The sequence below is a fragment of the Manis javanica genome, chromosome 14 (genome assembly GCF_040802235.1).
Source record: "Manis javanica isolate MJ-LG chromosome 14, MJ_LKY, whole genome shotgun sequence".
Classification (NCBI taxonomy): domain Eukaryota; kingdom Metazoa; phylum Chordata; class Mammalia; order Pholidota; family Manidae; genus Manis; species Manis javanica.
The window spans coordinates 58381375-58396669 of NC_133169.1; the positions used below are offsets into that span (position 1 = coordinate 58381375).

A 15295-nucleotide genomic window follows, 5' to 3' on the forward strand; every position below is an offset into this window, starting at 1 on the left:
TGATTTTTATACTTGATTTATATGTGGATCCCACATTTCTCCCTTTATTATTATTATTATTATTTTTAATAAAATGCTAAAGTGGTAGGTAGATGCAAGATAAAGGTAGAAAACATAGTTCAGTGTTGTAAGAGAGCAATTGCAGATGATCAGATGTGTGCCTGTAGACTATGTACTAATTCGAGCTAGACAAGGGCAATAAAACATCCACGGATGCAGAAGCTTTCTCTCAAAACAGGGGGGGTGATGTTCTAAGCTTCACCACTGTTGTTCCCCAATTTCTCACCTGATGGTCCCCCTGGGACTGTGCCTGTCTTAGGTTGTTCCTCCCTTGAGGAATCTTACCCGTCTCTGGCTAACCAGTCATCTTCCGGGGCCATACAGGGAAATGTAAAGTTGGTAAGTGAGAGAGAAGCCATATTGTTTGAAAAGGTTAGCTTTTTACTTCTTTGCAGATTTATGCCCTGTGGCTTCTATGCCCAGCATTTGTCACGAGGTATCTTTACCACCTGGAGGAATTATGATACTCGGTAAATTTGATATGAGACACGAATTCTATTTAAGGGTTGTAATTAGGAAGGAAGAAGAAAAGCTATAGAGGGAGCATATGGAAGAAAACATGGGAGGATTGATTATTTCTTTGACAAATCTTCTTGTAGAGTAAGCATGTATAGGTTTTAAACTAATAACTAAATTGCGCACACATATTAACATAATAGGAATACGGTGACATAAACTAAGCAAATCTATAATTACCAGTCATCTCCAGTGAAGCCAAGAAAACCAGTTAGGCACCCTAGGCATTTGTACAAAATAGTCTATGATATGATGGATATTGTCCAACTGTACTTGAACAGTCTGAGAGAAATCAGACAAATTAAAGCAACCCATTACTGGGATCTGTTCACATCCCATATGTTCTTTAAACTGTAGATAGTCTATAGTCGTAAGGTTTTGGAGCACTACAATTTGCACCTCTCCCAACTCCTGGTTCAGATCCAACTGTACAGATCCAGTCAAATTCGTTGTATCCCTGTATGCACAGGCCAGCCTAGACATCTCCCTCCTCAATCCAATGGCAAGTCCTGGAAACGGTGGGATGGACGAAGCCACAACCGCAGCATCTCCAAGATCCCTGTGGAGGCTTTTTTGATGATCATCCCCCGGCACCAGTCTTCCGGAGATTGCTGATGCCGGAAGCTCCTCCCCATATGGTATCTTAGTTCATTTTCTGGGTAGTCAAGCTAGGCCTTGATCTTATGCATAAAAACAAAGAGACCCTTTGCCCACACTTTGACATGCCCTCTGTACCACAGTGTAGAACTTATTGGAGGTCACCACACAGGAACTGCTTTTTTTTTTTTTTTTATTAAGAAAAAGGAATATTATCAGAAAAGAGTACCTCCATAGCCGATCATCTGACACCCTTTGTGTGATCAAAATTAAGGATATTTAAAGCATGTGTTAATCTTTGATTTACCAATAGTTTTATCCTATCAAGGAGTAATCCCCCTTTTCTTTCTTTCTTTCTTTTTTTTTTTTTAATCTTTAATCTACACTTACATGAAGAATACTATGTTTACTATGCTCTCCCCTATACCAGGTCCCCCCTAAAAACCATATTACACTCACTGTCCATCAGCATAGCAAAATGTTGTAGAATCACTACTTGTCCTCTCTGTGTTGTACAGCCCTCCCTCCCCTTTCTCCCTCCCCCACCATAAGTGCTAATCTTAATACCACCCTTCTTCTCCCCCCCCCTTATCCCTCCCTGCCCACCAATCCTCCCCAGTTCCTTTCCCTTTGGTACCTGTTAGTCCATTTTTGGGTTCTGTAATTCCGCTGCTGTTTTGTTCCTTCAGTTTTTCCTTTGTTCTTATACTCGTCAGATGAGTGAAATCAGTTGGTATTTCTCTTTCTCCGCTTGGCTTATTTCGCTGAGCATAATACTCTCCAGCTCCATCCATGTTGCTGCAAATGGTAGGATTTTCCCTGTTCTTATGACTGAGTAGTATTCCATTGTGTATATGTACCACATCTTCTTTATCCATTCATCTATCGATGGACATTTAGGTTGCTTCCAATTCTTGGCTATTGTAAATAGTGCTGCGATAAACAAAGGGGTGCATCTGTCTTTCTCAAACTTGATTGCTGCATTCTTAGGGTAAATTCCTAGGAGTGGAATTCCTGGGTCAAATGTTAGGTCTGTTTTGAGCATTTTGATGAACCTCCATACTGCTTTCCACAATGGTTGAACTAATTTACAATCCCACCAGCAGTGTAGGAGGGTTCCCCTTTCTCCACAGCCTCACCAACATTTGTTGTTGCTTGTCTTTTGGATGGCAGCCATCCTTACTGGTGTTAGGTGATAACTCATTGTAGTTTTAATTTGCATTTCTCTGATAATTTGCGATGTGGAGCATCTTTTCATGTGTCTGTTGGCCATCTGTATTTCTTTTTTAGAGAACTGTCTGTTCAGTTCCTCTGCCCATTTTTTAATTGGATTATTTGTTTTTTGTTTGTTGAGGCATATGGGCTCTTTATATATTCTGGACGTCAAGCCTTTATTGGATGTGTCATTTTCAAATATATTCTCCCATACTGTAGGGTTCCTTTTTGTTCTATTGATGGTGTCTTTTGCTGTACAGAAGTTTTTCAGCTTAATGTAGTCCCACTTGCTCATTTTTGCTGTTGTTTTCCTTGCCCGGGGAGATATGTTCAAGAAGAGGTCACTCATGTTTATGTCTAAGAGGTTTTTGCCTATGTTTTTTTCCAAGAGTTTAATGGTTTCATGACTTACATTCAGGTCTTTGATCCATTTTGAGTTTACCTTTGTATATGGGGTGAGACAATGGTCCAGTTTCATTCTCCTACATGTAGCTGTCCAGTTTTGCAGGCACCATCTGTTGAAGAGACTGTCATTTTGCCATTGTATGTCCATGGCTCCTTTATCAAATATTAATTGACCATATGTGTTTGGGTTAATTTCTGGAGTCTCTAATCTGTTCCATGGGTCTGTGGCTCTGTTCTTGTGCCAGTACCAAATTGTCTTGATTACTATGGCTTTGTAGTAGAGCTTGAAGTTGGGGAGTGAGATCCCCCCTACTTTATTCTTCTTTATCAGGATTGCTTTGGCTATTCGGGGTCTTTGGTGTTTACATATGAATTTTTGAATTATTTCTTCCAGTTCGTTGAAGAATGTTGCTGGTAATTTGAGAGGGATTACATCAAATCTGTATATTGCTTTGGGCAGGATGGCCATTTTGACGATATTAATTCTTCCTAGCCATGAGCATGGGATGAGTTTCCATTTGTTAGTGTCCCTTTTAATTTCTCTTAAGAGTGACTTGTAATTTTCAGGGTATAGGTCTTTCACTTCTTTGGTTAGGTTTATTCCTAGGTATTTTATTCTTTTTGATGCAATTGTGAATGGAATTGTTTTCCTGATTTCTCTTTCTATTGGTTCATTGTTAGTGTATAGGAAAGCTACAGATTTCTGTGTGTTAATTTTGTGTCCTGCAACTTTGCTGTTTTCCGATATCAGTTCTAGTAGTTTTGGAGTGGAGTCTTTAGGGTTTTTTATGTACAGTATCATATCATCTGCAAATAGTGACAGTTTAACTTCTTTACCAATCTGGATTCCTTGTATTTCTTTGTTTTGTCTGATTGCTGTGGCTAGGACCTCCAGTACTATGTTAAATAACAGTGGGGAGAGTGGGCATCCCTGTCTGGTTCCCGATCTCAGAGGAAAAGCTTTCAGCTTCTCGCTGTTCAGTATAATGCTGGCTGTGGGTTTATCATATATGGTCTTTATTATGTTGAGGTACTCGCCCTCTATGCCCATTTTGCTGAGAGTTTTTATGATGAATGGATGTTGAATTTTGTCAAATGCTTTTTCAGCATCTATGGAGATGATCATGTGGATTTTGTCTTTCTTTTTGTTGATGTGGTGGATGATGTTGATGGATTTTCGAATGTTGTACCATCCTTGCATCCCTGGGATGAATCCCACTTGGTCATGGTGTATGATCCTTTTGATATACTGTTGAATTCTGTTTGCTAATATTTTATTGAGTATTTTTGCATCTACATTCATCAGGGATATTGGTCTGTAATTTTCTTTTTTGGTGGGGTCTTTGCCTGGTTTTGGTATTAGGGTGATGTTGGCTTCATAGAATGAGTTTGGGAGTATTCCCTCTTCTTCTATTTTGTGGAACACTTTAAGGAGAATGGGTATTATGTCTTCTCTGTGTGTCTGATAAAATTCTGAGGTAAATCCGTCTGGCCCCGGGGTTTTGTTCTTGGGTAGTTTTTTGATTACCGTTTCAATTTCTTTGCTCATAATTGGTTTGTTTAACTTTTGTGTTTCTTCATTGATCAGTCTTGGGAGGTTGTATTTTTCTAGGAAGTTGCCCATTTCTTCTAGGTTTTCCAGCTTGTTGGCATGTAGGTTTTCATAGTAGTCTTTAATAATTCTTTGTATTTCTGTGGAGTCTGTCATGATTATTCCGTTCTCATTTCTGATGCTGTTGTTTTGTGTTGATTCTCTTTTTCTCCTAATAAGTTTGGCTAGAGGCTTATCTATTTTGTTTATTTTCTCAAAGAACCAGTTCTTGGTTTCGTTGATTTTTGCTATTGTTTTATTCTCCTCAATTTTGTTTATTTCTTCTCTGATCTTTATTATGTCCCTCCTTCTGCTGACTTTAGGCCTCATTTGTTCTTCTTTTTCCAGTTTCGATAATTGTGATGTTAGACTATTCATTTGGGATTATTCTTCCTTCTTCAAGTGTGCCTGGATCGCTATATAGTTTCCTCTTAGGACTGCTTTCACTGCATCCCACAGAAGTTGGGAGTTTGTGTTGTTGTTGTCATTTGTTTCTATATATTCCTTGATCTCTATTTTGATTTGTTCCTTGATCCATTGATTTTTTAGAAGCATGTTGTTAAGCCTCCACATATTTGTGAGCCTTTTTGTTTTCTTTGTAGAATTTATTTCTAGTTTTATATTTTTGTGGTCTGAAAAATTGGTTGGTAGAATTTCAATATTTTGGAATTTACTGAGGCTCTTTTTGTGAGCTAGTATGTGGTCTATTCTGGAGAATGTTCCATGTGCACTTGAGAAGAATGTATATCCTGTTGCTTTTGGATGTAGAGTTCTATAGATGTCTATTAGGTCCATCTGTTCTAGTGTGTTGTTCAGTGCCTGTGTGTCCTTACTTATTTTCTGCCCGGTGGATCTATCCTTTGGGGTGAGTGGTGTGTTGAAGTCTCCTAAAATGAATGCATTGCAGTCTATTTCCCCCTTTAGTTCTGTTAGTATTTGTTTCACAAATGCTGGTGCTCCTGTGTTGGTTGCATATATATTTAGAATGGTTATATCCTCTTGTTGGACTGAGCCCTTTATCATTATGTAGTGTCCTTCTTTATCTCTTGTTACTTTGTTTTGAAGTCTATTTTGTCTGATATTTGTACTGCAACCCCTGCTTTCTTCTCACTGTTGTTTGCCTGAAATATGTTTTTCCATCCCTTGACTTTTAGTCTGTGCATGTCTTTGAGTTTGATGTGAGTTTCTTGTAAGCAGCATATAGATGGGTCTTGCTTTTTTAACCATTTTATTACTCTGTGTCATTTGATTGGTGCATTAAGTCCATTTACATTTAGGGTGACTATTGAGAGATATGTACTTATTGCCATTGCAGGCTTTAGGTTCGTGGTTACCAAAGGTTCAAGGTTAGCTTCTTTAGTATCTTACTGCCTAACTTAACTTGCTTATTGAGCTGTTATATACACTGTCTGGAGATTCTTTTCTTCTCTCCCTTCTTATTCCTCCTCCTCCATTCTTCATATATTGTGTGTTGTGTTCTTAGCTCTTTTTAGGAGTGCTCCCATCTAGAGCAATCCCTGTAAGATGCCCTGTAGAGGTGGTTTGTGGGAAGCAAATTCCCTCAGCTTTTGCTTGTCTGGGAATTGTTTAATCCCGCCATCATATTTAAATGATAGTCGTGCTGGATACAGTATCCTTGGTTCAAGGCCCGTCTATTTCATTGCATTGAATATATCATGCCATTCTCTTCTGGCCTGTAGGGTTTCTGTCGAGAAGTCTGATGTTAGCCTGATGGGTTTTCCTTTATAGGTGACCTTTTTCTCTCTAGCTGCCTTTAAAATTCTTTCCTTTTCCTTGATCCTTGCCATTTTAATTATTATGTGTCTTGGTGTTGTCCTCCTTGAATCCTTTCTGTTGGGGGTTCTGTGTATTTCCGTGTTCTGTTCGATTATTTCCTCCCCCAGTTTGGGGAAGTTTTCAGCAATTATTTCTTCAAAGAGACTTTCTATCCCTTTTCCTCTTTCTTCTTCTTCTGGTACCCCTATAATACGAATATTATTTCTTTTGGATTGGTGACATAGTTCTCTTAGTGTTGTTTCATTCCTGGAGATCCTTTTATCTCTTTCTATGTCAGCTTCTATATGTTCCTGTTCTCTGGTTTCTATTCTTTCAGTGGCACCTGCATCTTACCCATTCTGCTTATAAATCCTTCCAGGGATTTTCACTTCTGTGATCTCCTTCCTGACATCTGTGATCTCCCTCCAGACTTCATCCCAGTGCTCTTGCATTTTTCTCTGCATCTCATCCCATTGCTCTTGCATTTTTCTCTGCATCTCTGTCAGCACGTTCATGATTTTTATTTTGAATTCTTTTTCAGGAGGACTGATTAGGTCTGTCTCCTTCTCAGGTGTTGTCTCTGTGATCTTTGTCTGCCTGTAGTTTTGCCTTTTCATGGTAATAGAGATAGTTTGCAGAGCTGGTATGACTGACCGCTGAAAGAGCTTTCCTTCTTGTTGGTTTGTGGCCCTCTTCTCCTGGGAGAATAGCGACCTCTAGTGGCTTATGCTTGGCAGCTGTGTGCAGACAGGCCTTCTGCTTTTTGCCCAGTTGCTATGGAGTTTATCTCTGCTGTTCCCGTTGGCGTGGCCTGGCTGTGGCTGCTCCTCCAAAATGGTGGAGCCCCGTTGGAGGAGGAGTGGCCAGGAGGCTATTTATCTCCATAATGGGCGTCTCTGCTCCCTGCTGCCCAGTGGGTTAGAGTGCTGAGGGATCCCCACATTCCCTGCCTCTGGGCTAATTATCCTGCCCTGCCCCTTCAAGATTTCCAAAAAGCGCTCTCCAAACTAAAACAAGAACAGAACAACGAAAGAAAAAAAAATTAAATAAATAATTTTTTTAAAAAAAGGGGAGGAACATGTGATTTTGTTTGTCCTCAGGTGCTGGTCTCAGGCACCCGCTCACCGGTCTTGCTGCCCTGTTTCCCTAGTATTGGGGTCCCTGTCCCTTTAAGGCTTCCAAAAAGCAGTCACCAAAAAAAAGAAAAAAACCGCTTTCATTTCTTTGTTTTCCAGTGTCAGCCTCAGGCACCCACTCACCGGTCCTGCCGCCCTGTTTCCCTAATATCCAGGACCCCATGCATGTACTGTGTCTGCGCTCTGGTCCGGACTGCTGGGCCTGGGTGTTCAGCAGTCTTGGGCTCCCTAACTCTCCTTGCTGATTCCTCTTCACCGCTGGGAGCCGGGGGCAGGGGCGCTCGGGTCCCGCCGGGCCGGGGCTTGTATCTTACCCCCTTGGTGAGGCGCTAGGTTCTCGCAGGTGTGGATGTGGTCTGGATGTTGTCCTGTGTCCTCTGGTCTCTATTTTAGGAAGAGTTGTGTTTGTTATATTTTTATAGATATATGTGGTTTTGGGAGGAGATTTCCGCTGCTCTACTCACGCCGCCATCCTTGCTCCGCTTTAATACCTTATTTTTATAACAGAATCCTAGTGTTGAAATAAATTTCAAGGCCCAAGTTGGAGCCATCCGTCCTCTGGGTGCTACATTAGTAAACCAAAACTCCAATAACCTTCCTCTCCCTATAAATGCTGTTTTATCAGCAATACAATATAATATATCCAGGCAGCTAATCCTCAAACACCAAGCCAACTCTGGGCTCTATAGTTACTTTCTTGTTTCTTATTCTTTATCCTCTAAAATCTTCTTACCTTCTGCCTCATTTTGGAGTTCCCCAAATGGAGACTTTTCACTTAATAGTGTTAAAGTTTGTATCACCTAAATTGTCTTAATCATTCTTAATCATTTTTTAACACTCCGTGTACTTTATTTCCTGATCTCTAAGTTAATGTTAGACAGACATCTGTATCTTCTTAAATATATTTCCTTAGTGCTGGTATCAGATTTGAACACTTGGCTTGATGAAGCATAGCTTAGACACACTACGGTATTTTAAAAAAATTGTGATAAAATATACATAACATAAAATGTCACATTTGAACCCTTTTTGTGCATACAGTGCAGTGGCGTTAAGTGCTCACCTTCTGTGCAGCCATCCATCTCTAGAGCTATTTCATGTCAAACTGAAACTCTGTACCCATTGAACCATAGCTCTCCACTACTCCCTGCCATGCCACCCTTGTTAACTACTATTCTCCTTTCTTTCTCCAGGAGTTTGACTGTTCTGGGTATCTCATGTAAGTGGAATCACACAACATTTGTCCTTTCGTGCCTGGTTTATTCACTTCGCATGTCTTCAAGATTCCTCCATGTTGTAGCATGTTTCAGAACTTCATTATATTTTAAGGATGAATAATATTCCATTGCATCCATAAAACACATTTATTTATCCACTTATCTGTTGATGGACATTTGAGTTGTTTCCACCTTTTTTGTTGTTGTGAATACTGCTGCTATGAACACTGGTGTACGACTATCTGGTTGAATTTCTGCTTTTGGTTCTTTTGGGCGTATATCTGGAAGTGGATTTGCTGGATCATAAGGTAATTCTGTTTTAACTGAGAAACCACCGCACTGTCTTCCACAATGGTGCACCATTTTGTGCATTCTTATTTTTATGTTATTAAATTACGTGAATTCCTTCCTATAGGTAATTGATACTTGGATACATTAAACCAATACAGAAAGTAAATCTCAGGTAAAATTGTATGATAGACCATGAAGTTGTCTGCTAAACACCTCCAGTTACCAAGTTGATTAGTTACCAGTGTCTGGAGTGGGGTGGGGCAGGAAGAATGCTGTTGAGGCAGTCAGACAAGTGGCAAAAATAGTAACACATCCTGCAACTCTTTCAGGTTGAGTCGCAGGGACAGGGGACAAGCATCATGATTAACTTTGCCTACGAGTAAAAATGCCAACGTATAAATAGTAAGAGCAGGAGGGACTCCATCTTTTTTTATTGTTTTGTATTTTTTACTAAGGTATTATTGATATACACTTGCATGAAGGTTTCACATGAATAAACAATGTGGTTACTACATTTACCCATATTATCAATTCCCCACCCATACCCCATTGCAGTCACTGTCCATCAGTGTAGTAAGATGCCACAGATCCACTGTTTGCCTTCTCTGTGCTACACTGTTTTCCCCATGACCCTTCACCCCATGTGTACTAAACATAATACCAGGAGGGACTCCATCTTAAGGCTAAGATTCCATTTTTTAAAAACCAGGGAGTTAGGAGATAAGATTCCTAACATATTTTATGATGATTACCCAACAACTGACCCTACCTAAAGGCAGTGAGAGCAGTCCTAAATGATGTTTCCATTGCTTGAGGGTAACTAATATTTTGGAGAAGAACAGGAACAATAAATTCCTTGTATTATTTATCTTACAGAATGTCTAGAGGACTGACTATGGATGGTAATAAAATTTCTGTTACTGGAGACAGACATCATGAGACCACACGTCTGCCTATGCTCCCCTTTTTCCCATTCTTGAATTCTTAAAAACCCAAATCCTAAACCTTTAAACCTGAGGTCTCCTGCACTCCCTTCTGAGTATTTACTGTCTTATTGAATAAACTTTCTTGTTGTGTAAACCTATTGCACTTGTCTCTGAACTCTTTTTCATGATAAAGAACTCACCAACTTCCACCTCTAGTGGTAAATGTCTTTATCACTTTGCTATTTCATTCAGTTTTCTAGTTTTCAGTGCAAGTCTTCTCTCTGTGTTCTACTTCAGACAAGTAGGAAAGGGTTACTGACCTCTCTGATTTGGGCTTGCAAGTTCCCATTGCTTGGGTGACCCAGACAGGATGGTAGCTTATGATCATGCTCTTTAGTGGCCTGCCCCCCAGACCTCCCTACTTTGCTTTGGGAAGTTCTCAGAACATAATCTCATTCCATTCCGTGCTCTGCAGCTTCTCCAAATTGTGCATGGTACAGGCTTAGTTCCCATGCGGTGCAGATTCAAGCAGACATTAGGAGCCACATGACCCTGGCTTTAGGAGTTGGCAAGGAATTTTTCCCTATGCTGAGCGGGAGTTAAATAGCCTTTCCTTCCCTCCCTCTCTCCTGCCTGTGTGGCTGCTGCCATCCGCTACTACTAGCCTTAATGAATTCCTTTGTTACCTACACTGATCCCACTTGTTTGCGAATTCTTTCTCAGTCAGAGTCAAGAACCCTTTCTCACACTGAGGTCTCACTAGCACATGGAGATCTCCCTGGACTGGACTGCCTGACAGCCTGACACTGGCTTCTGGAGGAAGGAGTAATAACGGTTGAGTGTGAACAGTCTGCTGTTAACTCTTCGACGTGAAAGTGAATTACAGTGACACGGTGTTGCTTGCTTCCCACTTAATCTCAGATGTCCTCAGAGCTTATTTCCTTTCTAAAGTTTTTAAAGTAGGCAATTGACATATAGCCTTTAAACAAATTGAACCCATAGGGGAAAAACCAAGGCACAAAGGACGTTAATGGGAGACAGAGAAACTGACATACTTAGTCACTTTATTCTTCTTTCATCAGACCAGTTGCCTCCTGAAGCCTTGGGAAATCACAGTGCTTTGGTATGGGGAAAGTGGTGAATACAGAGGCATATCTGCAATTTTCTGGTGGGCCTTTGTTCAAGATCTTCCCCATGGCACAGCCTCTCTCTGTGACTCAAAAATGATGTCTATCTCATGATGTCTATCCCAGTAACAGAAATTTTATTTTAGAGAGTCTTCTAAAGGGCCAGCATGGATCCCACATGCATCTGCATGCTAAGAGAGAAAAAGTCTGGCATTTATCACACCAAACAGCACTTTATTAGATTAAGATGGAACTTGTCCAACAATTTTTCTAACTGTCCCTTTCAAGAAGGAAGGTCTAGTGGACACAGCAACATCCCCCACCCTTTTCTTTTTACTGAAGTATAGTTGATACATAATCTTATATTGGTTTCAAGTATACATCACAGTGATTCAACAGTTACCCATATTATCAAATCCTCGTAACTAGTGGGGTTAAATTATCTGTCAACATAGGAAGATGTTACAGAATCATTGGCTACATTCTCCATGCTGCACTACCATCCCTGTGACCAACTTGAGAATTTTTGTGCCCCTTTATCTCCCTCCTCCATGGTAACCACCAGTCACGTCTCAGTGTCTATGAGTCATTGCTATTTGCAACATACCTTTTTAAAATGCAAATGCATTCTTGCTGGTGTCTCCTGACTACCAGGAAGAGTGGTGTGAACTACAGACTATATATAAACTTGGAGTCAGGTCACTGAACTGTAGCTTCACTACTATACTATTAGTACAGTCACTTCATCTTTCCTGTGATTATCACTTGCATTATATATCTTTCAACTTTACAACATAAGTGACCTTGAGGTTCACTGACTCACATATGACCTTGTATGAGTGATTTATCCCACTGTGAGACTGTTTTCTCAAGTATAAAATGAGATTTATTAAAGGATTCTTTGTAAAGCACTGAGTGAAAAAAATGTTGCCAACTACCAAGTATTAAATGGATATAAAGTGTCCATCCACCTCTCAATCTTCAATATTGTGGAATAGCTTTCTAGCCAAGTCTTGGGGTGGAGCCCAGTATCTGCTTGCTGTCCTCTTCATTTTTATGTTATTAAGTAGTTCTATTGTCTTTTACAGGAAAAATACTGGAAGTAAACAGAAGGAAAGCATAGCTAGCATTTGCTCAGTGTACTTTCACTTTACTTAATTTTCATTTTTACTCTATAAGGTAGAATGTTCAATGCACCACTAAGTATATTTTATAAATTGTTAGGAACACTGTCAAGTAAACTGCAAAAGTGAAACAGCTATTCCAAAAAAAAAAAAAAAATCTATGCTGAAAAGCACTTACTCTTAGCTCCAAAAAGTAAGGTCAGGAGTGTTTCGATGCATTCAAAACAGGTTTTCATTATTGACTTTAGCTCAAAGTTTACACCCTGTAGTTAGTTCTGCTAAATGAAAAAGATAGTCAGTGCTAACATTGTCACCACGCTAAAGCTATTGATGCTGAAAACGACTTGATGTGTCACTAAACCACATGAAATACAGCCCAATATTAAGATTGCAGAAAGTCTTGAACACCATATACCTTTAAGTCTGTTATTTGAGTCTTGATTCCCTCCAATTTACCTGTTTTCAAAATACCAGATAAAATAATCATCTCAGGGCAAATGGTGTCTTCATTTATTAAATCACATGTGTTTATCTTATAAGAGAAAAATTAAGCCATATTATTGATGTATTTAATACATACTATTTATATTTTGTAATATCTCTGCCTTGCTAAAGTATCCTCTTATACAATAGTTTATCCATTAGACATTTGCAAATTAAGTATTTTATAACAAACACATTTCTTTCTAGGAATCCCAACTTGAAATCTCCTCTTGTAGTCTATTACAATATATTCTATTCTCCTTTAAAGAAACAATGCACCTTTTCACAAATGGTCAGTCTGAATTTAGAATGTTTTGAAAGCACTGACTGAACGGGAACACCAAATGGGCAAGTCTTATCTGTAAATTTAACCAAACTGTTCCCATAGCTCTCAGCCCAAACATGCAGGACAACTTAAAAAGTGCATGTCCTGAACCACTGCCCTATTAATATTAATGGCACCTGCTTCTGATGAGCTTAATGACTTTGAGTTGGCATTATGTGGAGAAAAAGGTGGACATATAGTTCTGAAATCTTTCACTGTATCTATTTTAAATTTGTATTGGGTTACTTGAATAGATACTGCTATTTAACTCTGGCTTGCAAGTTTGTGTGAAAATGCATCAAATAGTTTTTGTCAGAATAGAATGGTAGTTGCCAGGGCCTGTAGGGAGAAAGAAATGACCTATTTGTCAAAGGGCACACACTTTAGTTAAAAGAACAAGTTTTGAGAATCTAATGTTCAGCATGGTGACTATAGCGAATAAATAATATGGTTTGTGTACTTGAAAGCTGCTGAAAGGAGATCTTGAGCAATCTCACAAGATAGAGTTAACAATGTGAAGTGATAGATGTGTTCATTATTTTGACCTTGGTCATCAATCAAATCATCACATTGTCCACTTTAAACATACAATTACATTTGTCTATTAATCCTCGATAAAGCTGGAAAAAATAAAAACTTTTTTTTGTATAGTTACATGTTATCTATTCAGATATATGAAAGTATGCTATTTCATTAGGAATTTTTAAATATGCATATTTATAGGAAAATACCTTCAAATTCACATTCCTGAATTTCATGTTTTTTCTAAGGCATGACAAACCATCTGGGGATCATCCCATGGTTTACTGAAAACCATGGCAAATGAACCTCATTACATCTGAATATTAGGAAAGCAAGAAGGAAAGTTATCTTGTGATAAGATAAATAAAAACAATCATTTTAGCATCCTTCTATGGAATGGAGTCAGTTGTGTCCATGATGTTCAGACTCCTGCAGCACCAGAACAGAGAACTGTGCCATTATTTGAGGGTTACCTAGCATATAATGGGCCCATTAAATCCCCACCTGCCACCGAGACTAAGAGTCTGGGCTGGGTATCTGTACCTCCACCTGCATGTGGTCTGTCCTGTACAATTTGCTCATATTTCATTTTAACCTGAACTGAAGGGAGAAGGCAAAGCACCATGATTTGCCTCAGGAAATTCTGGCCAGTCATGAAAAGTAGCTTATGAATTTGGTACATGCTTTGCACTCAAGTCAGACTTGCTTTCCCTGCACTTGCGGTTTGCTCTTATGGAACCGAAAGCTTTCTAGATAGACACCAAGGAAAGCACAGAACTGTTGTCCCTCCCAGACCCAGAACCGGTAAGTCCTCACTTATTAGCAGGTTCAGATGAACATTCACCAGGACAGTTGTTAGCAAGTTGAGGTAAGCGATAACAAGCTTCTTTTCCTGCAGCCATCACTGCCAGTAATGGCAGAATTCTCATCTAGAACTCCACCAACTCACTAGTCTAATTCTGATGATGCTGCTGGCTCAAATGTAACAATGTTTTTTTGTTAATGTCATAGCAACCCATAACTGTTACATTACCAGTTGATTATAAGAGTGCAAAGCATATATTTTGGTGTTATTTTATACCCTTGCTTGCATAAAACATCATTATGCTTATCATGAACTAAAAAATGAGGATGTTTGCAGACATATTACAAACTTGACACAAACATACTAGAAAATATACTGGACTCAACAATCATTATTCACAAATAATCACTTCATTTAACATTGTGTCCTTAGCTTATTTTCCTGTTTATATACTGCACATGGTTGATACGTGATCCATTTGTTTTACCACTAGACACACACTGTAATGACGGAAATCAAATTTGCTTGAACCCAAATGAATCTGACCCATTTCATTCTCTAAGATTTGAGTTATAGAATATTTTAGATTGTAAAAACTCAGTTTAATAAAAGTTATAAGTGAGAATGAGCACTGAAATTACGAGAGGTGGAGGGTATTAGTGTCAATACTACTAGCCAGCCAAGTAGGGAAAGTTACGCTGAGCAGGAAGCATTACACACTGGTTTTAGAGTATTAACTTCATACATACCTGGCAGTTGTTTAGATAGACATTCTACATTTGGATAGCCATAAAGTTTTAGAAAAGAGTAATTTTAATAGATACAAATTTAAAGAATCTTAAAAATTGGAAGTGTTGTTCTCTGTAACATTAGGATACAATACAAGCCAGAAATCTGTGTGGCTTCCAAAGGGTAAGGAAACAACAACTGGTGAACTAGGAAGGTAGGGGGAGAAGCAATTCACTTCATGAAGGGGAAGCAGCTGAGGGGTTAATGCCCTTCAAAAACTGTAACTTTCACTAGGAAGATTAGCAGTATTTACATGAATACATAGCATTTAAGTTCTGAATGCTAGTTACCTTTCCCAATGTACTATACCTTTAAGATCACCTCTCAAATACTCAGGGACAATATTCAGTTACTTAACTATTTTTCTTTCCTTGGTTATAGCAATTTTCT

At 39.0% G+C, this 15295-nt stretch overlaps 1 protein-coding gene across 1 annotated transcript; it reads right to left on the reverse strand.

Moving 5' to 3' along the window:
• Positions 1 to 10808: 10808 nt before the first annotated feature.
• SPMIP10 (sperm microtubule inner protein 10) lies at positions 10809 to 15193 on the reverse strand. The gene is given in 6 exon segments (XM_073221140.1): positions 10809 to 10897; positions 10900 to 10955; positions 11002 to 11048; positions 13521 to 13557; positions 13559 to 13627; positions 14128 to 15193. Coding segments are annotated over 6 exon segments (411 nt in total). The 5' UTR covers positions 14241 to 15193.
• Positions 15194 to 15295: the final 102 nt, after the last annotated feature.